General features: G+C 30.1%; 4 protein-coding genes across 6 annotated transcripts; 3 read left to right on the top strand and 1 right to left on the bottom strand.

The window, feature by feature from the left end:
• Window positions 1–1,944: 1,944 nt before the first annotated feature.
• Window positions 1,945–3,984, top strand: LOC127258348 (transcription factor HHO5-like). Its single transcript, XM_051285152.1, has 5 exons — window positions 1,945–2,316; window positions 2,385–2,572; window positions 2,789–3,023; window positions 3,511–3,587; window positions 3,707–3,984. Exons 1-5 carry the CDS (start codon window positions 2,076–2,078, stop codon window positions 3,890–3,892), a joined length of 927 nt encoding a protein of 308 aa, XP_051141109.1. The 5' UTR covers window positions 1,945–2,075; the 3' UTR covers window positions 3,893–3,984.
• Window positions 3,985–8,263: 4,279 nt separating this feature from the next.
• Window positions 8,264–9,244, bottom strand: LOC127258066 (LOB domain-containing protein 36-like). The gene has a single exon (XM_051284705.1). The coding sequence runs from the start codon at window positions 9,233–9,235 to the stop codon at window positions 8,264–8,266; it is 972 nt and encodes a 323-aa protein (XP_051140662.1). The 5' UTR covers window positions 9,236–9,244.
• Window positions 9,245–13,221: 3,977 nt separating this feature from the next.
• LOC127257815 (LOB domain-containing protein 36-like) lies at window positions 13,222–16,610 on the top strand. 3 transcript variants are annotated; one of them, XM_051284282.1, is made up of 4 exons: window positions 13,222–13,480; window positions 13,613–13,668; window positions 14,400–15,445; window positions 15,681–16,188. In XM_051284282.1, exon 3 carries the CDS (start codon window positions 14,428–14,430, stop codon window positions 15,355–15,357), a length of 930 nt encoding a protein of 309 aa, XP_051140239.1. In that variant the 5' UTR covers window positions 13,222–13,480; window positions 13,613–13,668; window positions 14,400–14,427; the 3' UTR covers window positions 15,358–15,445; window positions 15,681–16,188. The 3 variants fall into 3 exon arrangements, with proteins under 3 accessions (XP_051140239.1, XP_051140240.1, XP_051140238.1); XM_051284281.1 differs by lacking the exon at window positions 15,681–16,188 and adding an exon at window positions 16,428–16,610 and having other exon boundaries at window positions 13,223–13,480; XM_051284283.1 differs by lacking the exons at window positions 13,613–13,668; window positions 15,681–16,188 and adding an exon at window positions 16,428–16,610.
• Window positions 16,611–20,085: 3,475 nt separating this feature from the next.
• LOC127258064 (mitogen-activated protein kinase kinase kinase 5) lies at window positions 20,086–25,822 on the top strand. The gene is given in 13 exon segments (XM_051284702.1): window positions 20,086–20,130; window positions 20,265–20,694; window positions 20,782–20,871; window positions 20,972–21,034; window positions 21,118–21,281; window positions 21,372–21,447; window positions 21,524–21,583; window positions 21,666–21,791; window positions 22,256–22,334; window positions 22,337–22,430; window positions 22,482–22,622; window positions 25,082–25,217; window positions 25,766–25,822. Coding segments are annotated over 12 exon segments (1,374 nt in total). The 5' UTR covers window positions 20,086–20,130; window positions 20,265–20,406.
• Window positions 25,823–26,693: the final 871 nt, after the last annotated feature.

Genomic DNA, 26,693 nt, shown 5'->3' with positions numbered 1-26,693 from the left:
TGACCAAATTCAAGTATTATTATTATTATTGTTTTAATTTTTTTAATTTTTATTATTATAATATTTTTAGGGCATGGATGGACTATGTTGTCATGAGAATCTGTACTTTTATTCTGGGGATGGATTTGTTTGCCCTTGATAAATACCCTGAAATATTCTGTAGGTTTCTATAAATATGGCAATAGTGCTCTATTTTAATCAAAATTTTATAAGAATTCAACTTTAAATTTAAATAAAATCACTCACTCTCTCTCTCTCTCTCTCTCTCTCTACTTTTGGATTTTATTTATTTGATTTTTTTTTGTCACTATATGATTCTTAGGATTATTTTAATAAAAAAAACATAAAATTTCTTTTTACTAAATGTTCACACCCAACCCACATATAAAAGAGAGAAGATGAAGTAATTAAAAAAAGAAAAGGAAAGGAAGTAATTAAAATTGAATTTCATCAATATTACTAATTAAGAGGTAATAATTGTACGATATGATATTTTGTAAAATAAATAATTAATCTTTATTGAATTATGAGTAGAAAGTGTGATTATTGGAAAGGTTGAAAATTCAAATCATATGCAACCTTTCATTTTCCTAGTTTGTAAATTTATACTTTATCCGTCCATTAACAATCTATCCATTTTTTTATATTGGTTTATCCGTATTTATTTTTCTTTTTAGTAATTGTACTATATACCTAATATTATAAATACCCTTCCAATTTACAATATATTACACAAATGCCATTACTTTTATACTAATTGGGTTAATTTAGTCTTTTTATCTTTATTTCTACTTTATTCTAATATAATACTAGTATTTTTAAAACTCCGTACAAAAAAAATAGATATATAAATATGGGACAGAAAAAGTATATGAAATTAAAAAAAAAAAAAAAAAGTGCATATTATTATTGCATACTTACCATTTATTCATCACAATTCAACCAATTAACTATTCATTCAAGTTACCTGAATGTTGTATAATCTGACTCAGCAGGACAACAATTTGGATTAAATTATCGTAAGATTGAAGATGAACTAACATGGACTTCTTACAAAATTACAAAATCAATTTGATACATCTGTAGAATCCCAATTGAATTTACTTCAAATTTATTAAATTTAAGAATTTAATAAATATATGGGATGGGTCTCTGCAATTGTATAATGCATAATTTGAATAGATTTTGTTATGAATATATATTATCTGGATCTTTTAAATGCACTTTTCTAATTTTAAAACAGAAATCTACACAAACAAAAAATTAAACATGTGATATTACAAAAATTTTCCATTCTTAAATTTTAAGACCAAAAATATTGGCAATCGTATTTGACAAATATAAAGAAATCATTTCATTGAAAACAATTAATCTATAATAGATTTCATTATCACTAAGAATCCAATCACTCTAATCTCAAATCCTCTTTTCATTAATTTACATTACCAAAATATTATAATGCAATCCCAATAATTTAAAAACATATTTAAGCAAAATACCATTTTACCCTCACAAAATAAAATTGCAGTGATGCCCTTCAAACATAAATCTTCAAATAAAACAACCCTTTATAAATAAAATAATTATAAAAAAACACCCTCAAAACAGTAAAAGAAGATTCCAAAATTGCACTAAACCTGTCAAAATCTGAGGGCAAAAAAAAAAAAAAAAACATAGACACATACAAAAGGCATCCACCAAATTATCTGAATACGACATATGTGAAAGAAAATAAAATTTTTGATACTATTTACCAATAATATATGTATTTTTTAAAACTTATATGAAATATTATATTCTTTTCACATAATATTACATCACATATATAATATTTTTACTATTTTAAAAAATGTCTAAAATTTCAAAACTAAAGAAAGTTCACAAGAGGGCATTTATTTTCATTAATTTCTAATTCCCTATATTGTCCCTCATTACAGTATGCACTTATGGTCGATGATATGTCTATATATATTGATATATGATGAGAAATGAATATGTATCAACTGTGGAGTGAGATCAAAATCTATTTAATTAGGACATATGCATACATACATACATGCTAACAGTGGTGTCTGATGATGGTGGGGTCTAGTGCAGGTGCAGGTGCAGGTGCATCTTCATCTTCATCTTCATCATCAGCTTATTATGTTCCTCAGGTTGTTTCAGATATTTTAATGGAAATCTCAATGATTTCTGACATTCCCATGAAGTTATCAAGACTTGATTTTTATGTCCACTCTCTTCAACAAGAAATCAAAAAGATCCATGCTAATTTCAACCCTCACCTGCCATTTTCCATGAATCTCTTACAACAAGGTTTCTCTCTCTCTATATATATATATATATATTAATGTTTTATTGAAATGGTTTTGGTGATTTTGCAGCGGCGGAGAGACTTGAGATGGAGAAGGAGAAACAAAGGACAGCGAGGGAAGGATTCAAGCAGGGGAGGGCAGAATCGACATTTGACATGGAGAATACTATGAATAGGAGTGACGATAGTTCAGTGCAGCTACGGACTACTCCCATTCAATACGATGAAAGTACCATTCTGTCCCTGAGATCATTATCAGTAAGTTTTATTAGTAATTTTTTATAAATGTTTTGGAGATTAGATACGACGTCGTTTTGCAGTTGATAAGATGTGAATTTATTGCTTGTGATCTAAATTTATGTTTTTATTTTTTTTTTAATAATATAATCAAAGATTTGAACATACAATTTGACAATTACTATTATTTCTTTCGTCCGTCAATTTTATAATTATTATTGACAATGTTCTACTTAGAGCGGCCACAACAACAATAAGACGACTAGAGGGGCAATTATGTCATTTTTCAATAGTGAGAAAATTGATCAAATAGTGCCGCCACCAATTGGATTACCGTTCGACGGCGGCTCCAGCTTCCGGCATGGAGCGGCGGCGGCGGCGGCGTCGCAGCGGAAGAAGGTGCGGCGGTGCTGGTCGCCGCAGTTGCACAATAGATTTGTCAACGCTCTGCAGCGACTCGGCGGACCAAATAGTAAGTGACTTTTATTTTTAGAAAATTACAATTTTAATTCTTTATATACAATATATTATTGTTAATTATTTTTAATATGAATTCGAATATTTTACAACATAAGTTTTATTTTTTATAATTAATAAACCAATTATATTTTATGACATGCTATAGTCCACAATTTAATACAGAATCCTAAAATAGAAAGGAATAATTTGATATAAGAGTTTCATAATTTTAAAAAAAAATAAAATAAAATAGTAAGAAATTGAGTAATTAGACTATAATTTACATAAGGTAGCATTTTGGAGTTTTATTAGGTTGATTTAAATTTTTAAAAAAGTTGAATAAAAACTATGTATTTGATACTATATAAATAGAATATGATATTTTATACCATATTTTTAAATAAAGAACTTTTTCTTTCGCTTTTCTTTTTTTTTTTTTAATGAATAGTATAACAATATAAATAAATCGTATGTGTAAATTTTTACTTTCTCTTTTTCAGTAGCGACACCGAAACATATAAGAGCGCTTATGGATGTCGAGGGCCTTACTAATGACCAAGTTAAAAGCCATTTACAGGTAGGTAGTATATATGGATTAAGCTTAGCTTGATTCATTTTTCTAAGAAAATTCATTCTATAATATTAATCTCAAATGGGATTGCAATTAATGTATGCATATATATATTTCTATATCAGAAATATCGAATTTATGTCCGAAAACTCCCAAATTCATTGGCAAGCACAAATGGTTACTCGTGGCTAAGAAATGTGGAATTATCGAAGAACATTGAGTTGGGGTCGAGTTTTGAATCAAGGTCAAGATCCCCACTCGAGCATTTGAATTTGGTGAAGAGTTCGCGTGACAATAGCGAAGATGATTAAAATTATCTAAAAGTTATTGATAGGTATTTAATACATTGAAAATTAATACATATCGATCAAAATTAGATCGATTTATACTTTTAGAGTGTGTTTATTTTGAATGATTAAGATATATAATATTATTTTATACACTCTGATCATATATTTATTACAATAGATTAAAATTCGATATTGATTAAAATCCGTTATACTAATATGCTAATTAAGGATAATTAATCATATATTTGTAGGATTAATTTATCCTAGTAATATTGTACTAAAATTTATTGTTATATTATATATAATTGAATAAAGTAAACATCATAATAAATAATCTCATGATTGTTTAAATTCATATAAATAATCTAAGTATTATAATTCAATCTTTAAAATAAACGCACTCCTAGAGCATAACAAAAAAGAGTTTTAAAAAATACAATGACAGTCATTTTCATTGTCCATTTGAATTTTGGTACTATAGTCTATATTCTTGATTTATAATCAATCTACTACATTGATTTATACTATGATTTTTTAATGTTTTAAAGTGATTGAATACATATATAGAAACTAGCAGGCAAAGATTTGATCCACTGGGCCAGGCCCAACAAAATAAGTCCAATAACTAAAGTAGTATTTTTGGCATAAAATAATATTGACTATGACTATCTACAGAAAATTACAAAGCAGTCACACAAATAAAATAAAATAAAAAATGGCAGAGAAAAATTAAAAGGCAAGAAAAGTAATAATAATAATAATAATATTTGTTGCTTCCCACAAAAGGGATTCGAATTACAATATATAAATATAAATATAAATACATACATAGGCATATTATATAAATTCCAGAGCATATGTGATGAACTTATTTTATTTTGAAGGCAATAAAGGAATTTATTTAATTAAAGGAAAAATATTTGTGTCAAGCTCAACCATGTGAATGAGTACCAAGAAAATTATATAAATATATATATATGCACAGTTAGTTTAAGTTGTTTATTATTATTATTATTTTAAAGTAAAATTGCAAAGTCAAAGATAATAACCTGTAAATTATGTCTATAGGAAAAATCATACTAGATAATCTTTGTGCGACAAATAAAACCAACATACATTGACAATTTGGACAATCCACAACTTTATATATATATATATATATATTGATGACGTGAAATCGGCAGCCGTTATCCGAAAGTGCGCATTGGGTAAACCTCGGCTGAACCTAATACCTTGCAAGCTAGGCCCGATAGGCAAGTCACACTAGGCGAACTATATGTGACAGGTGATTTGAGGCATCAAGAAGTCCAACCCCACACCACTAGGTTATTCCTTACTGAACTTATATTTTGTTTTTATTGTATTTTGGTGAAATTGTCCAAAATCCATCTATTATTGTTTGAAACCTTTGCTTATTTTTATCTAATAGTTTAAAAATTGAGTGACATTTTTTATATGTTTTTTTGAATGTTTGCATCAAAGTTCATCGCCTACACTTAACAAAGTGTAGACATCATGCACCAATAATATTGTATCGATAAAGTGTACTGACTTTGAAATTCATATTATTGGTATGTGTCATGTACGATCTGTTAAATGTAAACGACACGAGGTTTGATGCAATATTTTAAAAAATATAAAAAAGTGTGATTCAATTTTTAATTATAGAAAAATTCCAAATCACAAGTAAATTAAGGCGCCTAAATTGCAAAAAAACTACTATGATTTTATGAATTTGCGTCAAATTTCTTATACTTCTAAAACTGCATCAAACTTCCTCGTAGTTTTATAAACTCTGCGTCTAACCCTTGAACGGTCGTTATTTAACGGTATTTGACCTAAATATGTCCAAACTACGAATAAATTTTAGAATTTCAATTTCTAAACCTCTAAAATTACAAATATATTCATTTTTTTTATATAATTAGTCTAAAAAAATAGTAAATATACTAAAAAATTGTTATTTTTATCGGATTTTAAGAGCTTATTTTTACTGTTTTTAGACTAAATATATATATATATATATGTAATTTTAGGGGTTTAGAAATTGAGATTTTAAAATTTATCCGCAGTTTGGGCGCATTTAGGTCAAATACCGTTAAATAAGAACTGTCGAGGGATTATATGCAAGGTTTATGAAACCACGAGAGAGTTTGACGCAATTTTAAAATTACAAAGAATTTAACACAATTTTTCGAAATCACATATGAATTTTGTACAATTTAACCAATTTCACTTTGTTCTTTTAATATGCATAAAGCTTTGAAGACCACTCCAAGAGTTTAATATTTATTTTATTATTATTATTAAGGATGAAAACACGCATCTCATCTATGCTATAAGGATGTATTTGTTTTGTCAAATAATTTGAATATATATATATATATTTTATATGAATTATATAAGAATTATTTAAGTAATATAAAAATAATAAATATGTATAATGTATTATTTTTTTAAAAGAAAATATATTTCCTCCGTCCACACACAAAATAAATATTTATTTTTGGCCCGGTGTTTAAGAAATAATAGTATTTTAATTATAATGCGTACTTAAAAGTAATAAAATGACATTTTTGCCCTTATTTTTTGGTGTAAAAGTAATGATGTGATGTCAAATAAGGGTATTTGTGGAAAAAAGTGAGGTATTTAATGAAATATTTACTTTGTAATTGAACGTCCCAAAATATTTATACTTTCTAGTTGGACAGAAGGGGTATATTTTTTTACAAAACTGCATATTATGTTAGTAAATAATAGAATATAATAATAATTAAGCTAAATTAGATGTTAATTTTGAATATTTGAAAATGATAAAATAATTAGACATTTTGTGTAATAATTTATTACTCACTTTTATTAAAACTTGTGTCCGGTTAAATAAGCACACAGTTGCATGACGGAGGGAGTACTATATAAATCAAGGAGATACATGAAAACCTTTCTCTCACTCTCTTCCCACACAATTCTAAGGTATGTTTCTTTACCAATATTTCCCTGAACTCTCACAAAACATCCTATCAAACGTTATTTTAATATCAAACTCAAACTAATTTTTTTCAAACTCAGCCAAAAGAAACACACCCTTAATTTATATGCAATTTTACTTCCTTTTATTTTATTTACTTGTTTGTTCATTTTGCCTTCTTTACTTTTCTTTCTAATTTTCTTTAATTTCGTGTTTATTTCTCCCATCTTCTAAGTATTTACTTTCTTGCTTTCTTCTCATTTATCTTTGTCCCACTTTTCTCTATTTTGGATTTATTACTTATGCGAATAAGATTCTCTATTTTGGATTTATTATTTATGCGAATAAGGTTCCGGATCTTTTTTTAAAGAGATCGAAGAATTCACTCGATTTTCGATAGGGCTAGCTTGCCCTGTGAATCACCGAAAAATATTTTGAACCATAACAAATATCTTTTAAGTTTGCAGCTAGCGTTGTCACCATACATCATGTTTCAAATATTGTTTTTATTTGTATTTAGAAAATAATTGAATGTAAAATCTATAAAATGTATGTGTAGATATATTAATAATAAATATAATGAATTTTATAATAAAAGTTTTAAAATAATATAGCAAAAAAATATGGGAATATAAAGAGAAAGAGAGTACTTCTCAAGAAAAAAATAAATGTGAAGAAATTAAAGAAAATACTAGATATAATTTACGTCTCTTCTCCTCTCCTTTGTACATCTCCGGCCTAAAATTTGCTGTACCAATTTATAATGAAGTGATTCAGGTCTATTTGGGGTCTATTTAGACGTCTACGTCTACCAGAGATTAATAAATTTTATGTATTGAATTAAATGAATTTTGATAAATAGGATTGGATTGTTTATAAATTTATATATTATATATTTTATAAATTGTTATATGTTTATCTTATTAATAATTATTTAATAATATCCCCTCCATTTATTTTATATGTATATGTGTGAATCGACCAAAAAAAATATTTTTATTTATAAAAATATAATTAATTTACATATAATATATAATATTAATTATTTTATAATAAAACTAGTACTAATTATAAATAAAATAAAATAAAATATTATTATAATTATATATTATCATATTTAATAAAATTTATATAACTATAAAAATTAAAATATAATAACTATAATGAGAAACTCTACCACGAGTTAGGGAATTGTAACTGTAGGTTCGTAGTTCATATAAATGAGAAAATATATGGCAATGTATAGTCTGTAGCCCCTATTCTTGTTAAGCAATTAATGTGGTGCTGAAGCAACCAATCAGACATGACACAAGACAAAAGCTGTGATGAGTGATGGGAACTTACCTGGATGAAGAAGCTGCTGAATTAAAGAATAAAGCTCTGAAGGGCAGTTGAAGTTTCGAGATTCTGGATGGAATGGATTCTCAGGATTGATCAAAGCCGGGTTCGGGTCCGGGTCCAGGTCCGGGCCCATCTCTATTGGCTCTCGATAGTTGCTGCTGTGCGTGTAGTTGAGCTAATTGTTGTTGCTGCAGCTGCTGCAGAAAGAGGTCTTGTTGCTGAATCTGGAACTGGGAAAAAGATTGAGGTTGAGATTGAGAATGGAAAAGGGAATAGGAATTGGAATCTGTACTCTCCTGGAGATTTGAATGCTGGAATTGATGGTACGGGTGAGCTTCCATGGCAGAACCTAATTGCAAAGAAGGTTGCGGCATAGCATCGACTGCAGTTGCAGTTGGCATCTGATTGAAATCAGCTACGGTAACTGCACTAGACCTGTCATCGATGAATCCACTGTTGTATCTCATCAGATCATTCTGCTGCTGGATGTATGCGTTGAACATTTCTTGCTCTCTGGCTGCGGCGGCGGCCATGGCAGCTGATTGTTGCGCCTCCAGATACTGCTGCTGTGGATCCTGAATGTACTGTCCCTGACCACTCTGTGGAGTAGCCATGGGGACTGTATTCATTGCAGGGTAAGCTGATTGCCCATAATTATACTGCTGCTGGTGCTGTTGTTGTTGAATGAGGTCCGGGAACATGGCGGAGGGTCCGACATAAGTGGCTAATTCCATCTTGGCGCTTTCCACAGCCTGAGTCACTATCTTTAGATTTCTTTGCAGCTCGGAGATGAAGCCGACGCAGCCGTAGACAGGGTCTTGGAGACGACTCTCTGCCTCGTAGGCTAAGGAATTCACTGCGTTTTGGCGATGGCGGGCGTCGAGAGCTTGGAGAATCTTGGACACATTGCTGGCTCCGAATACTTTGTGTACGTTCATGAATTTCTGAGTATTGTCCGGTGGAAAATACGGTGCGAACACGCATTCCGGAGTGCACTTTCGGCGTTGGCACTTGCACGCTGCGCATGGAGGATTGCCAGAGCTTCTTGACGGCATTTTTGGTGTTCTTCTTCAACGATGAAAACTGCGGACCGGAGCATTAATCACGCGTGTTGTTAGATGGCAGTGACTTTGATGATAATAAGGACATGAATTCTCAAAAATTACTGGATTTAGTAACTATGCATTAAAAAATATGCAGAGAATTAAGAGTTGAGATTGAGATTGGGGATTTTGAAGCCGACATTGAAATCAAATAACGTAATTAGAGTTATGCCTGTCACAAGAACAGGAACTCATCGTAAGAATTCGTAGAGGATACAAACGCAAAAATAAGGAACAGTTGAGCGTAAAGAGAAGAAGAAATAGTAACTGCAAAATTTCAAGAAGAGACGACGAGTGCAAGATTTCGAGAAACTGAACCGCTATTTCGGCGAAGTGAGAATGTTCTATCTCCATCTCGAAGTGCATCATCTTCCAAAGCAAGAAAAAACTTGTGTGTGGATTACAAGATTTCCAGATTCAAGAAGAAAATGAACACAATCGATGTACTGATTTCTTTACTTTACGTTCAGTCCACACGTCAAGATCTTTCCTAATTATCCCAGCCAAACCTCATCTCACGAAAACACGACCTCATACAGTCATACTCTCTACTACAAAATAAAATCTACTCGAAATCGCTCTATCCTCACCATTCATTACATCTACAAAGCAAGAACTCAAACAGACGCGCGCGCATACGATATCAAAATCCATCACTACAACAACAACGAAAAGAAAACGGATAAACGACTTCCAAATTTCAACGAAAGACAAACCGAGTGGAAACAGGAGAATCCTACCTTCAATTTCTCGGAGAGAGAGCTACTGCCTAGGGTTTGGAGGTCGAGAAACTCTCGATCCGATCTTTCGCGATCCCGAAGAAACGAAGATAGAATAGAAATCGGATAAAGATCTTTCAAATTTAATCAGAAAAATGTGGATGGATTGCAATGGCGACGAAAATCGGGGAAGAATTAGGCTGCGTCGTATTTATAGGTACCTTCGCCATCGCCTTCTCCTTCGCCACTGTGTATGTAAATTGTAATGCATATCTGAGTGCCTGTATCTATAGTGTATGTAGAACGTAGATAGAGAGATACATGGAAGTTGTTGGAGACGGAAGCAGTCTGGCAAATCCTGTCCCTCCACGTGTCCCACCAAGAACACGCTCGTCCGTCCAATTCCAGATCGTTTTTTTCCGAATCGTTACTCACAAAGTGTGTCGAATTAATTATTTCTCACTTTCAAATTTGATTATTTGCATGATTAATTAATTACATGGTTTTAATTCCTTTGAATTAGCAAGTCATACGGATGTATTAATAGTAAATTAGATTAAATTTAATTTTAATATAATTTTATTTTAAAATTTAAATTTTATTTATAATATTCTATAGAATAAGCTAATTTATCATATTATATTATTTAATTATGATTTTTTTTTTTCAAATAATCAAATTAATATTAATACTATTTATTATAGTTAAGTTTTATTTCTCAAGTAGAGGAACCCACGACCCAATACCATGCAAGCAGTTTACAAATTCATTTTCCATACTAATTTAGTTATCTTTTATTTAATTAATTTTTTTATAATGATTATATTTGCTTTGTTCGTTCAGTGTTTCAAATTTGTGATTTTTTTTTTTTTTTTATTAGATATTAGTGATTATGAATAAAGGTTATCATGATTTTATGCACATATGCCCCTGTTAATTTTTAATTAAAAAGTTTATGGTTTGTTTGATTCTAATTTGAAATTAAGTGCAGATTTGAATTTTTAATTTAAATAATATCTAAATATAGTATTTTATAAGAAAAAATAGTATATTTTTATTAAAAAGAAAAAAGAAAAACGCCCTATAATTTTATATTATTCAATTTATGATTTGTTGTTAAAATTTATCATTTTTTCTCATAATATATTAAATTTAATCCACTATTTTAAACAATAAAAAAATCACAAAATAAACACACCATATTTATTTAATTATTTTCCTAAATTGTCCATATCTATATCTAATTTGCATCTTCTTTTCTTTTTTTATCTTTATTTTTGGCTAAAAATATGTTGTTGTGTTGTTATTATTAATTATGAATCTTTTCCAAAAATTATAATGTAAATGATTAGTATGTAGATTACCTGTGATTGGAATTTATATTATATGTATAAATAGAAATATTTGAGTTTTAATATTATACTTGAATAAAAAAATAAATTAAAGACTATAGTTAGGGTTTTGACAGTATGAACTGTCAGCATCTTACCAGTTTAATATGAATTATAGGATTAAATTAATGGTCCAGATTTTATAATTAGTGATAATTTAATAATTTTACATATATTTAAGTTTTAAAGGGTTGCTTTGATGTGTTTTTAATGTGCTATTTGTGTTTACATAAATTGCTAATTGAATATGAATTATATGTTATTTATATTTATGTATGTAGTATTGTTTAAACATTTTGAGTTATTTTAACAAAACTTGAATGTATATGAACTATGTACTTTTTGTTTATTATATGAATATATTGATGATTAAATATTAATTATATACTTATTTATGTACTATTTGTATATACATAGAATTGTCTTCTTTTTTTTTTTTTTTTTTTTTTTTTACATGGTAGGAATCTGCAGTCGTTACCGAAAATGCATATTGGATAAATTTTCGACCGAATTTAATACTCTACAAACTAGGACTGACAAGACAAATCACTCTAGACGAATCATGTATAGCAAGTGGACTTGAAAGCGTCGGTGTTTGAACCATAACCTCATTGTCTAAATATTTTGAAGTTATTTTATCAAAACGTATTGAATATAAATTGTTTGCTATTTGTATGTGTATACGATCATCTAAAGATATTGAGTTTTGAATAGGCTCTCGCAATTTTTTTAGGCCCTGAGCCAAAAAAAAATAAATTATAAATTATAGGCCTATAAATATGCTATTAAATCTATTTTTAAAATAGTACTAATGATAAATATAATAAAAAATTATTTTAATCTATATCCAATAAAAAAATTTAAACACCAAGTATATCATCAATAAAAAAATAAATAATATCATAATTATTATAAAACCAATAGTATAATAATAATAACAATAACAACACTAATAGTAATACTTTGATCTCCAAATATATTTTTCATTGCAAAATCTTTGTACAAGTAAAGACAAAAAAATAAAAAAATAAATTAAATTTTAATGGGTAGAAGTGCCAGTGAGAAAAAAAAATGAAGATTGAAATAGAAAAAAATTTGTTAGGGTTTAGTTTTAAAATTAAAATTAAATAAATAAATAAAAATATAAAATTTAATTTAAAATTTAATATATCTAATAATAATGATATTGCGATTGGTGATAATATTCAGACACTAGAAAGTCCAAATTTTTTTTATTTATATATATTTTTGAAATAAATAAATAATTTTACCTATATTTAAATTTTTTAAAATTAATTTATATAATTATAAATAAATAATTTTTTTATTTAATTATATTATATAAAATATTATTTTTTACAAAATTATATTTATATGATATATTTTATTAAGATAATAATTTTTAAAATAATTAAATATATATTAAATTTCTTTTAATAACTAATATATATTAGGTTTTTTTTATAAATATTATAAAACCCACATTTACATAAAAAGAAAAAATAAAAAAATAGTATTCTGTATGAAAGATAGTATTTTATAAAAATTATTAAATATGCCAATTTTAAAATTAATAAATACAGTCACAAAAATAACTCAATACGGGTAAGAATGAATTAATTTAATCAATTAAGACCGTGCATTCAACATGCTACGTGTAAGATATATACAACCAATTCATAATCGGACGGATCAGATTCATCCATCTCCGACACGTGGAGGGACACGACTCGCCAGGAAACTTCCATATATACACACACTATAGATACAGCCACACGCCTAAGCATTACATACACAGCGCAGGCGAAGGCACATATAAATACGACGCAGACGCAGCCATTTTCATCTCCCCTTGTGTCTCGATCTCTTTCCTGAATTTTATTTTTTTTCGGATTATTATTTTTTTTTCGTCGCCATTGCTTTCAACCAGAATCCATCCAAGTTTTGCTCGATCGAAAAAATATTTATATTTTTATCCGATTTCCATTTTGTCTTCATTTCTTCGGGATCGCCGAAATTGAAGATCGGATCGACAGTTTCGCGACCTCCAACCCTAGGCAGACTCTCTCTCCGATAAATCATCGAAGGTACGATTCTCTTCCTGTTTCCACTAGGTTTGTCTATTATTGAAGGTAGTTTTCATTCGTTTTTTTTTCCTTTTTTTTGGTTGCGGTTGATCGATTTTTCTGTGCGCGTGCGCGTTTGTGTTTTTGTTTCAGATTTGATAATGTTCCGGAGAGAGCGGTTTCGAGTAGGCTTTGTTTTGTAGCAAAAGGTCAGGAATTTGGATTTATTTATTTATTCATTTATGTACATACATATATATATATATATATTTCGTGTTTTTGAATGTGAGATGAGGTTTGGTTGGGGACAAGGAAAGATCTCGACGTGTGGATTGAACGTAAAGTAAAGAGATGAGTGTATTGTTTAATGTTTAGTGTTTAGTTTCTTATTTCGAATCTGGAAATCTTCACCTCCACACCAAAGTTTGCCTTCCTTTCGAAGATGATGCAGTTTTAGATAGTTCAGTTATTCAAAATCGTCTCTTCTTGAAGCTTTGCAGTTATCATTTCGTATTCTCTCTCGTGACATAAAACTGTTCGTTGTGTTTGCCTTCATATTATCTACAAATTTTCTTGTTGAGCTCCTGTTCTTGTTTGGTTTCTCATTCACCTTCTGACTTTCCGTGTATAAAATAGCAGACATTATTTTAATCGAGTTATTTGACTTTCAATGCCGACTTCGAAATCCGCAGTCTTTAATTGCTTCACAGTTCACTCCTCTTAATTTGAACAAGTTTCGCTGAATATCACACATCCTTTGAGCACACATTTACAAAGCAACCGATATTTTTTTGATACGCTGCGCATGTGCTGCTTTCTGTCAATAAATTTTAGCCATTGAATCGAGTGATTCTTCAGATTTAAAACCTTGTAGTTAGCAATTAAAGCTACTATCATTTAAGATTTAACAAGATGCGTGATTATTGATCAATGTCTGCAGTTGAACAATTGTTGGAGAAGAGGGGAAAATGTCGTCGTCAAACTCTCCATGTGCTGCGTGCAAATGCCTCCGTCGAAAGTGCACGCAGGAGTGCGTCTTTGCACCATATTTCCCGCCGGACAATCCTCAGAAATTCACCAACGTACACAGAGTGTTCGGCGCCAGCAACGTGACAAAGCTTCTCAACGAACTCAACGCCAGCCAGCGCGAGGACGCCGTGAATTCCTTAGCCTACGAAGCAGAGTACCGTCTCCGTGACCCCGTCTACGGCTGCGTCGGCCTCATCTCCCTCCTCCAGAACGATCTAAAGCAAGTCCAGCACGCCCTCGAAAACGCCAAGAAGGAATTAGCCACCTACATCGGACCTTCCGCCATGTTACCAATCTTCAACCATCCGAGCAGCTTCATCCAGCAGCATCAGAATTACGGGCAATCACCTTATCCGGTAATACCGTACACCTCTCAGCCGATGGCCGGGCTGCCAACAGGCGTCCCACACGGTGGCCAGTTCATGATTCGAGATCCACAGCAGCAGCAGTATCTAGAGGCGCAACAATTAGCGGCAGTGGCTGCCGCCAGAGAGCAAGAAATGCTAAGAACATACGGACAACAGCAGCAGCAACAGAATGATCTGGTTAGATTCAACAGTGGATTAATAGATGACAGTGGTGGATTCAATCAAATTCCAGGCGGTGGTATGCAACCTTCTTTGGCCTTAGGTTCATCTTTCGAAGCACTACCTTATCATCAAATCCAGCAGCAGCCTACAAATGTGCAGGAGAGTTCGAATTCACATTCCCAATCTCATTCTCATTCTCAGTCTCAGCAGCTCCAGATTCAGCAACACGAGCTTTTGATGCAGCAGCAGCAATTGCCTCAATTACACGCCTCAGAATCACAACAGCAGCCATTGATAGCCAAGAGCGAAGGGGCCGGGAGCATTGATCCGTCTTGCTAATCAAACTCCAGCGCTTCATTGGAATTACTTCAGATCTTCACCTGCCCGCTGAGCTTTCATTCTTAATTTCAACTACTTCTTCATCCAGGTACCAATTCCTATCTACCTTTTATTTTTCTTACCTGCGCATATTTAATTTCATGCCCGATTGATCCCTTCACACCATAAAATGCTTAACCGGCTATACATATATATTCCATTATTCCTCCTGCTCTAGGTTGCAGAAAGAAACAAGATTGGGTCTTGTCTTGTCTCATTTAGGACATCTTTGATTAATAGAAGAGAATATCTCTTTGTTTTTTTTTTGGCATTTTGTTGAGCAGTGAAGAGTAAATGCATCAAACCAGTTTATAGCAAAGAACCCTAGAACAAGAAAAAGACTGCACGTGAATAAGATCAGGTCGTCTATGGGCTATAAAGGATTTTCTTTTATTGTCTTCAGTACCATTCATTGCCTATATTGTGTCGCGGACGTGTTCATGCTTCAACTTTTCACGTAAGCATGAACACCATGTTTTTGACTTCTCTGGAACAGTTATTCTATGTGAGGTTGAAGACCTAAGAAAATATTTTGGCTTCGTTTAGATGTGCCTGTAGAGGATATTTGAAATTAGGATATCTGATGTAATATCTATTTAAAAAAAGAGTAATTATTTGATGGAATGATTTTAATAGAAACGAATGTACACATATAATGTGATGTGATTTTAAAATGTTTGGTAATAGCGTGTAAATAGCAAATTTATAGCTACATTCCTTAGGAAGTGTGCCAATAAATTGACTTTTATAGATCCCCGTCGTATTACGATTACGTGTTTTGATATGTTTTAGGTTTAAAAAATTGTGATATAATTTTATTATTATTATTTTTTGAATGGGTATTTCAAACTAGATCTGGATCACATCTTCATTATAGATAATTTAGTGTTCTCGTTTCGGTCAAAAATTTTGTTTAATTAATTACCACTTTCTTGGTAGGAAAAATATTTTATTCATTTTCTAACACATTTTTATTTTTTTGTTTTTCGGTTTTTTAAGTTACTAACATCAATAATTAATATTTGGTGCAGCAAATTTTAGGCCGGAGATTAGCATACAAAGGAGAGAGAGGAAGGAAAAATATTGGGAAACGCCACGTGTACGTAATTTATCATTTTTTATTTTTTAATGAAACTTTGAAAATTGAAAGGGACAGTTTTCTTAAGTACATTGTTAACGAAGAGCAATACATATTTCTTGGGTTTAATTTTAAAATTTTAACATGTGAACTCTATATTAAAAAGAATTTATAAAATTTCAATATAAATATTAAATTAAATCTGTTTAATCCAAACTCAATGAAACACACTCCATATAATTTCTTCTTACTTCTACATTCCCCCATACTTCAACGTATATAGATAGATGCACACTCACATATATATATATATATATATATTTACACAAAGCAAAGGCGTATTTTCAATCTATAATTTTTAAGTTTCAATTAGATTGATTAATTATCTAAATATGAATTTATAGTTATTTATATTGTATTTAATTATTTATTAATTATATCACTCTTAAAATTTTTAACTATGATTTTTAAAAAAAAAAAAGAAAAAAGACAGGGAATAATATTTATATAATTAAAAATATTTTTTAGATATTTTCAAAATTATATCTAAATAAAATAATGTACAATATATTACTAGTATTTTTTAGATAAAAAATTATAAAACTAATAAATGATATTTTTTATTCTCAGAACAATTCATTAATTTTGTTAAAAAAAAAATTATTTCTATATTTTCTTAATAAATAAATATTTTTAATTATATTTACAACTCTTTATTTTACTATAAAAATAATTTATATTAATTATAAATAAATCACGCTCGTGGAAATGCAATATTCCCGAGCGAAAATTATATATTATTTTATTTATGAAAAATGATATCATATTATATATGTTTTATTGAGATATAATGATCATTACATAATATTTAAGATAATAAAATTTAATTAGTTAATAATATTTAATTAAGATATTAAATTTTTTTATATGAACGATATTATGGTAATTTTAAAATAATAATTAATATATACGATTAAAATACATTTAAAATATATATTTAAATATCAAGTATATTTTAATAAAATATATGAATATAGATATTATTTTGTAGATGATAAAATTTTATTATTTATTTATAGTTAAGATAAAATAATTTTATAAAAAATAAAGAGTTTTAATGTATATAAATATATTTATTTATGAAAGAGGGATAGAAATAAAATAATTTTGAATATATGTATGATATTATATGTTATGAAATTAATTAATTATTTTATATTCCATCAGTATACTCACAAAGTATAAATATTTCTTTATTTTGAATTGTTCAATTATGATTATAAAGTAACAATTTCAAACTTATCCAATTTTTTTTTTCATAAATACCACTATAAGACAAGAGTAACAATGTTCTTGCATTTTTTTTTTAACTAACTATGATAAAAATATTATTATTTTGTAAGCTCTGCGCAAAAGATAAACATTTATTTGTAACTTTGGACGGAGGATGTATATGTTAAATATGACGTTTTGATTTAATAAATTTTAACACAAATAAAAACATATCAATTTAAGTATAAGTGAAACAAAGAAAAACAATTCAATTAAAATGGAATGAAGGAGTACATATCAAAATAAATAAATGCTACCTCTTTTACTTCAATATTATCAACTAATATATAAAAATGCTTGTTTTTGTTTAATTTAATTTTCTAAAAAATATTACAAAACTCTAGTAAATTCTATTTAAAAAAATTATAATGAACCCAAATAATAGTGGGTTTGTTTATTCGTGAATTTTATCATGATTTTACTATTTTAGTTTTTTTTTTTAAAAAAAAAAATCAAATCAAACATTATTTTTTATTTATTTTATTACACGAAAATATAATGTTACATTTAAACACACCCACTATGATTTTAATGTAGTGTGTAAAAATATGTTTATATTTTTTAATACGAGTTTTAATAAAGCTTATATTTTTTATTTTTTTATCTTTTATAGTAATAAGAAAGATAAAAATAGTAGTATAATGTTTTACTAAGAAAGGTAAAAATTTGTTTGCTTAATAGTTTTTTTTAAATGATTTATTATACATTTTTATTTCACAGAAAATAATATTAAAATAAAATTTTATTTTTTATACTCCCTTCGTTTCGTAACTAAATGCGTTTTGTAACTAAATATTTATTTGTTTTTTGCAAGTAGTTTTAAAAATATTAGTATTATATTGGGATATAGTATGAATAAAGTAAAAATGACTAAAATAAACTTATTAGTATGTGTGATATAAAGTAATGACATTTGTGTAATATATTGTAAGTTGCAAGGGTATTTGTAATGTTAGGTAGATAGTACAGTTACTAAAAAAGGAAATTGATACTTTGTTATGGGACGAACTAAAATGGAAAAATAAATATTTTGTTATGGGACAAATAAAATATTATTAATACGTTTTTTATATTTTATATTAGGGTGTGTTTGTTTGGAATTTGAATAATAAAAATTTTGAATTTGAATAGTTGTATAATGTGATATAATTAAGTGTTTGATTTAATATTTTTGAAAAAAAAAATAAAATAAATAGTATATTTAAAATCCAATCCTCCAAACAAACACATCCTAAAAACAATTCTTCAAATAAAAAAATTAGACAAACAAACCCTAAACCCATTTTTGTCGCATATATTTTTTTATGACTGAAAAGAGTAATACATACTTAAATAAATATAAAACAAGAAATAATCAAAACAACATATGTTATTTTAGTACAAATATATATATATATATATATTATACATAAAATATATTGATACTAATAAACAATATATTTATAAGTAATATACTTTTTCTATTTCATAATAATAAGTATATCATTTTTCATTTTATTCATTTCTAAACAAAAGTTTTTTTTCTTAATTTAGTAATTATAATTATACTACATATCTAACATAAAATATTTTTACAATTTATAATATATCATATAAATATCATTACTTTTATATTATACAATAAATGATATATAATTTCTTTTATACAATAAATTAATATTTAAAAATTTATCCACAAAAATAAATTATAGAAGAAAAAAAAAAGCAAATTAGGGTAGTGGCCAAACTATCCCAATACGTACCACATCCACATATATAGAAATATACATACGGTGGTTCTGAATATATTCGTCGCCGATTTTTGTTGGACCTCAACGTTCCGTCTTTTTTGGAGGGAAAAAACAAATTCAAAGGATCCTATCCCACATTACCCCTCCGTCCTGCATTTTCTCCGGCAGCCGGCATTCCGCCGGCGCATTTCTCCGGCACGGCGGCTGATCGAGAAAGAGAGATTTACTTATCGGAGATTGCGGCGTCGTTCAATTATATGAATTGGTTGTACACTGCGTTTTCCTCCAAGTCACCGTCGCACGACGAAACCGCCGCCGGCGACCGCCGGTCGTCGAGATCCACCTCGTTTTCGTCGCAGCGGAATCCCCCGAGGCAACTCCGGCACGTGTCCAGGAACGCCGATCACGTGCGGCTCTCCGCCGCGCATTCCAATTATTCCAAATCCACTCCGCCGCCGCCTCAGCCGCTGCCGCTGCCGGAATTGCGCGCGCTAACGCCGTCCGCCGCCGTCCCCCTCCCGCCGCCGAACTGTCTTCCGACGACGGAGACAGACTCTACACAGAAGCCATTCATGGCGGCAACCTATTTAAGAGGTAAAAAAACTCAAACGCTGTCCGAACGTTACCAAATTTCTTGCCCCAATTTCCCCCAAATTACACAAAAATCCGCAATCGAATCGATTTGCTCTTCAATTCACCAGAAAATTGACAGGTTATGATCCACACAGAAATGCAGAGCATTCCAAAGCTCAGACATTAAAGCCAAAATCGAAATCCTCAGAGAGCTTCAACTTCACCATTACTCTTACAAGCTCGAGCCCCGAATTCTGTCGGAATCACTACAAAAATCATCCACCACTTCTCAAAACCATGTCTGCACCAGAGATACCTAATGCAGATACAAATCCAGGCCTGACGCCATTGCCGTTGCTTCCCAAAACATTGTCCGATTCCCCATTGCCGCCGTGGGAGACTAACTTTCCGGCCGCCGTGCACCCCCTCCCTCGCCCCCCGGGGGCCAATTTCACTAATCCCGACCCACCGGCTCCAATTTCTCCGGCGCGGAGCGAAGTCGACGCTGCGCCGATCAGATTGCAATGGCGGAAAGGAAAGCTTATAGGAAGGGGAACATTTGGAAATGTCTATGTTGCTACCAACACGTACAGACACTTTTAGAACTTTTGACATTATTCATCGATAATATTTTTTTCTATCTCACAAAATATTACATCAAATGCCTCCTTGCATTTAACGGGAGCCTTGTGTGCAATGAAAGTAGTCGAAATTTCACCGGATGATTCGAAATCTGCCGAGTGCTTAAGACAGTTGGAGCAGGTCGCGATTCAACACTATCCGAGAATTCGATCCTTTACGAAAATACATTCGACTTCCTTGTCGATCAAATTCTTACCATGTTCTTGCACACTCTTTTCAGGAAATTAAGGTTCTAAGGCAGCTTAAACATCCGAACATCGTAGAATACTACGGTAGCGAAATTGTGCGTAATTCACAAAACTCTAACAACATTCACATTTTTTTCACGTTCTTGCAAGAATCATCGAAGCTCAAAAGATGTCGCAGATTGGCAACAAGTTCTACATATACTTGGAATACGTCCATCCCGGCTTGATCAATAAATTCATTCGCGATCACCGCGGCGCCATGACAGAATCCGTTGTTCGAAGCTTTACTCGCCATATTCTCTGCGGATTGGCTTACTTACATAGCAAAAAAACCATTCACAGGTGAAATTTATTTCTTTCGACAAAAAAATACGAAATTTATTTCTTTCAAAGTTTAGTTACATTAGGACACGAAGTTTTCGTCCTAACTAGGGACATAAAAGGCGCGAATTTACTTGTCGACGCGAATGGAGTCGTCAAACTCGCTGATTTCGGGATGGCGAAACATGTAAGAGCAGATGTGCTTTGTCCTATGTTTACTTCAGATTCTTACACATTCGAAATAATTGAATTTTATGTCGCAGCTGACAGCGCAAACGGGGAATCTGTCGTTAAAGGGGAGTCCATATTGGATGGCTCCGGAGGTAAGAGGATGTTGCAATCTTAAACAAACTGCTGTCCTAGCCATTGCAGCTCATATGAAACATTTTTGTTCACTCCTTACAGCTCCTGCAGTCTTCGAAGAAGCTCGATCCGAACTCTGACGCTGCATTAGCCATTGATATTTGGAGTTTGGGCTGTACGATAATCGAAATGCTTCGCGGAAAGCCTCCATGGAGTGAGTATGAAGGGGTATGCTCATTTTTCTCGTACTTTTCATTCTAAGAAAATGTCGTTTACGGAGCTGCTAACGAGTCTAATCGAAACTTTTTCATATTTGAACTCAACTTGTAAGGATCTTGAGCTTAGCTCGAATTTATTCATCAAAATAAACGAGCTGAAATTTTTATTTGAGTTTAACTCACTAAGCAAATCTTTTCATTTAAGTTCAATTCGATTTGTCTGCACATGTTAAGACATTCTTTTTAATTCTATCTACCAAAATTTTTATTAATTTTTGAAATAAAATTTGAAATTTGAAAATAAAAATTTGTATTTATGTTGAACTCAGTTAGCTTCACGAACAAGCTCCTAACGAGTTCAAATAAGCCTCAGTTGCAAATTGTTTGTTTATATTACAACTCTAATTATCGAAATATTTTTCCAATATTCAAATGTAGTATGGTGAAGTAGATTCTTACAATGATCTTCTTCAGCCTGCAGCATTGTTCAAAGCCTTAAAAGAGACTCCAAAAATACCTCAAGAACTATCAGAAGATGGCAAGGATTTCTTGCAATGCCGGCCGAGAGGCCGTCCGCGAGTAAATTACTCGACCATCCATTCGTAAGCCAATCGCACCAGCCCGACTACGGCGGCGCACAGCCACTTAAGTACACAATATCAATGGTGATCTTTCATTTTTCTTTTTATTCATCTTGCAGCTATTCTCTCCTTATTTTGACGATCAATATACAACAGGACAATGTATGGCTGCGAAAGGATCTATGGAGACGTAGATCGAACCGATCTCCCGAGGAGACGGCTCTCGACTCGCAGATGAGGCAAGAGAAGCTAGGCTATAAGTAAGTTTCCTCTTGCCATAGTCTCTGCGACTTAAGCTCTGTTTACTTGTGTTTTTAAAATTGATCAGTTCGATATATTATATCAAAATATATTTTATTTTAAAATATCAAAAGCCAATATCTATTTATATTGCATTAAATCGTATATTATATTTTACAGCGTGTTTTCACATTAGTTTTGGTACAATTTATTAACGTTATTTTTTTTTTTTTAAAAAAAGAAGCTAATATATTATATAAAATATATAATTATGCATACAAAATATTACACTTCATAGACAAATTTCAAATCTATCCCAAATGATTGGGTTACATTTGTCTGACCGAAAGAAAAGAATATATTTAAATATTTATTTTTCTCATAATATATTTAAATTCAGTTTTATTATTTTTCGTGATTACAGCTTTGCGCTCGATTGTTTCTCCTCAGCGAGGATAGGCAAGAAGTACGTCTCGAAGCATTCAATTTAGCATTGTCACAGGACATTTCAATGCAGACCACCAAGTGTTGTAATTATGAGTGTGTGTTTCATAGGAGCTGAAAATTGATCGATGGATCAGTTATTCGATTTGTATTTTTAATCAAATGTATATAAACAATTCACTTGATTATTTATGAATCAATTTTTTATTATTATTATTATTATTATTATTATTTTTTTTTTTTTTTTTCGTGGAAAATCCATACATTCGAAGTCTAATAATCTAAAAATTAAGTTTGGCAAAGCCGAATTCACTCCCGCACCAAGCCATTCTTTGCGGGATATGAATCAATGTCTTCTAATCTTCTTGCAGCTTGGTTTGATGATGCAATACCAGATTTTTTGGTTGTATTTTTATCTCGTTGCTTGCACCGTGTGTACGATACATTTACACTATTTAGCAGAACTAGTTTTCAAACGTTTAAAGGTTCGATATTTTACTGTACTTTATCAGTTTTCATGTAATTCAAAAAGTGAAAAATAGATTTAAAAAGTTTTTAAATTTTACTATTTTGGACTCTGCGTTTTTCGAAAAAAATACATTTTTTTTTCCTACAAATATCCCATTAAACATTATTTTAATATCAAACTCAAACCAAAATTTTACCAAACTTATCAAAAGAAACATATCATTGCCCCGAACCCAAATTAGAAAAAGAAAAACGGAGAAGAAAAAGTAAAAAAAATAAGAATTTATTTTCTTCGTCCTCAAATATATTTCTCTTACCAATAAATTTAATTTATTATTAGTTTTAATAAAATTTTAATATTTAATTATTATTATTTATTTAATATTTATTTACTATAATTGCTATTCACTTTATTATATTTTTCAACATTATTAATTATTAAATAGATTTTCAAAACTACCTTTAGTAATTTTTTTATTCTTATTACTTTTTTTAATAAAATAATACTAATTTTTACTGTTATAGTCGGACCCAAATAAATTATTTTTTCTTGATAGAGAAGTATTTTAAAATACTTAGTTTTGATATAACTATTTTTATTATTAAAAAAAAATTCAAAAATATAAAAATAAAATATTTATTTTATTTATTATATCATACTAAAATTTAATTTTATATTCATAATATTGTATTAATACATAATCTATATTACAAATAATTATTTTAATTTAAAATTTACACTCACAATTATTTTATATATATATATAAATAAATTTAATTTAAAGTATATTATTATATAATAATTCAAAATAAATAATAGAATAATATTTAGTGTAAAATTTTGTATTATGTTAAATAATATATTTATAATTTAAACTATTATTATAAATTTAAACAATAAACTAGAAGGAGTAGAAAAATAATAAGGATGAACTTATTAGGGCGATATTAAGCAAAACTCTTTATAACCTTCCTCGCAAGATTTTTTTTTAAATATTATTTTATTCCATCCATCCAAGTGAAAGGTTACCATTTTTTATTTTCGTCGTCCAAGGTTATTATTTTAGTAATTATACTATGTATGACATAATAAATACTCTTTCAACTTAAGCAAATGCCATTACTTTTATATCACACCATACTAAGGGTATTTTTATTTTTTTACTATAATCCAATATAATACTAATATTAAAAAATCTACGTGCAAAAAGCAAACGCCACCCTTCTAATGGGACGGAGGGAGTATAAGATTTTGATTTTAAATTTTATTTTAAATATTAAAATTTTAAATTAAAATAGTTATTTAATATGATATAAATATATATTGATATCATATTTAAATATAAAATTATTTTTTAATATAATATAATAAATATAAAATAAATTTTTAATTTGATATATTATTCTTTTTTTAAAAAAAACAAGGGTTTGTAATAGTAAAACGAAAGACAAAATTTCGCTTGCAAGGTCCGGGTTTGATGGATGCGTGGGGGTAAATGCGATTTTATGAAAATCGTTGAGGTCTTTGGTATCATGAGTGAACAAAACGCATTTTCACTCAAATTAGTACCGAAATTCCGGGAACTGTCGCTCCGTCGGCTCCGATATCCGATCGGAACCCTAGTTCTTTGATCGAGCGTGCACAGAAATTAAAGATCGTAGCCATCGGCAATGAGTGCGCTTCATGGCGGCTGGACTTTTGGGTACGTTTCCACTTTCTTTGGGATTGTTCAAATTTGTCTTGTTTGCATAGAGTTGCGCTCCACTCATTTGTTGGTAGTTTGAGATATTTGGCCAGATCCAGCGTCCCCAAACATTGTCCAGTATGAATTTGTGTCTGCCAATGGATGACATCACTGTGCACTGTGTTAAATTACTTATATGGAGGCAGCTTTTGGGCATGTTTGGCATAGGTTGCGTCACTATAATCAGCACTTACTTGAGTGGAAATCCGATTAGTGTTTGATTTACTTAAGGTCACTTGCGTTTAGAGAAAGGTAAGCAGGCTACACCCAATGGTAGTGTGCTGTCGGCTATAAATTAGACTGATAACTGATTAATTTCTAAAAATGTGGTATAAATAATATATTTCTTGAGTTTGTTTAAGTATTGAGTGGATTTTGTTTGACAATGTAATGTTTTGTGGTTTAATATGTATTTTTTGGATTGTGCCTTTTAGGATGATAGGATAGCTTACATCTATTAACTTATCCATATTTCATACTTTAGCAGTAAGAATTTCTTCATACAGAGCAATCCTGTTTCACTATATGACCCTGGAAGATTTTGCAATGCTAGCAAGAAATAAACGCTGTGAATGAGGCGGGGCAGGCTATTGTATTATAAAGTGCAGAAGTTTGATTGTTTTCTTGAAAGCAATAGAAGTATGTAGGTTGTAAAATGGAGTGGCATAGTTTTTGTCAATTCAGTGGGCATCATTAGTTATATTATTAACTACCCACTTCATCAGACGAGCATGGAATGGAGGGCCCCATGTTTGCGATAATTTGTTTAATTCTGGCACCCATGACTATAGTGGGAAGATTAGTGGCTTAGAAAGTATTTGGAGAGTGCAAATTTGCCAAAACAACAATCTTGGTTGTGATTTTATGAAGTTGTTTATTAACAGTATCACAACGTGCTCCTATTTCCCATAGTTCCTTCAATGCATGCACAACGGACTTTGATGCAAGTGGGAAGATTGATGGCTTAGAAATTAGTTGGAGAGTGCAGAATATGCTACAACAATGATCTTAGTTATGATTTTATAAAGTTGTTTATCGACGATATCACAATCCTTCATGCTCGAGTCTGAATGGTATCAATGACATTTTCGCCTTCCTCTCTAAGTCTGTATCCATGGCTCAGATGCAAAACATGGATAATAAAAGGATGAGTAAGACCTAAAGTATTGATGTAGATTTGGAATTTGGGTGGAGAACTTGTTTGATTCCTGTTAAGATACCACCATCATTACCTTATAATTGATTCACAGTGGATGAATTAGTGTTTATTATATTGATTTGACTTGCTTGAATATAAAATGTCCATTTTGATGTCATATAAATAGGTGTTTATGTGATATTTTGAATATATAAAATTGAGTTTTAATGTAATATAAAAAATGGAAAATAGACATTTGATTTGATATATATATATATTTTTTTTTTGGGGGGGGA

Source organism: Andrographis paniculata, unplaced genomic scaffold (genome assembly GCF_009805555.1).
Source record: "Andrographis paniculata isolate CXL003 unplaced genomic scaffold, ASM980555v1 Contig59END, whole genome shotgun sequence".
Taxonomy (NCBI): domain Eukaryota; kingdom Viridiplantae; phylum Streptophyta; class Magnoliopsida; order Lamiales; family Acanthaceae; genus Andrographis; species Andrographis paniculata.
This window is presented reverse-complemented; position numbering and strand designations above follow the sequence as displayed.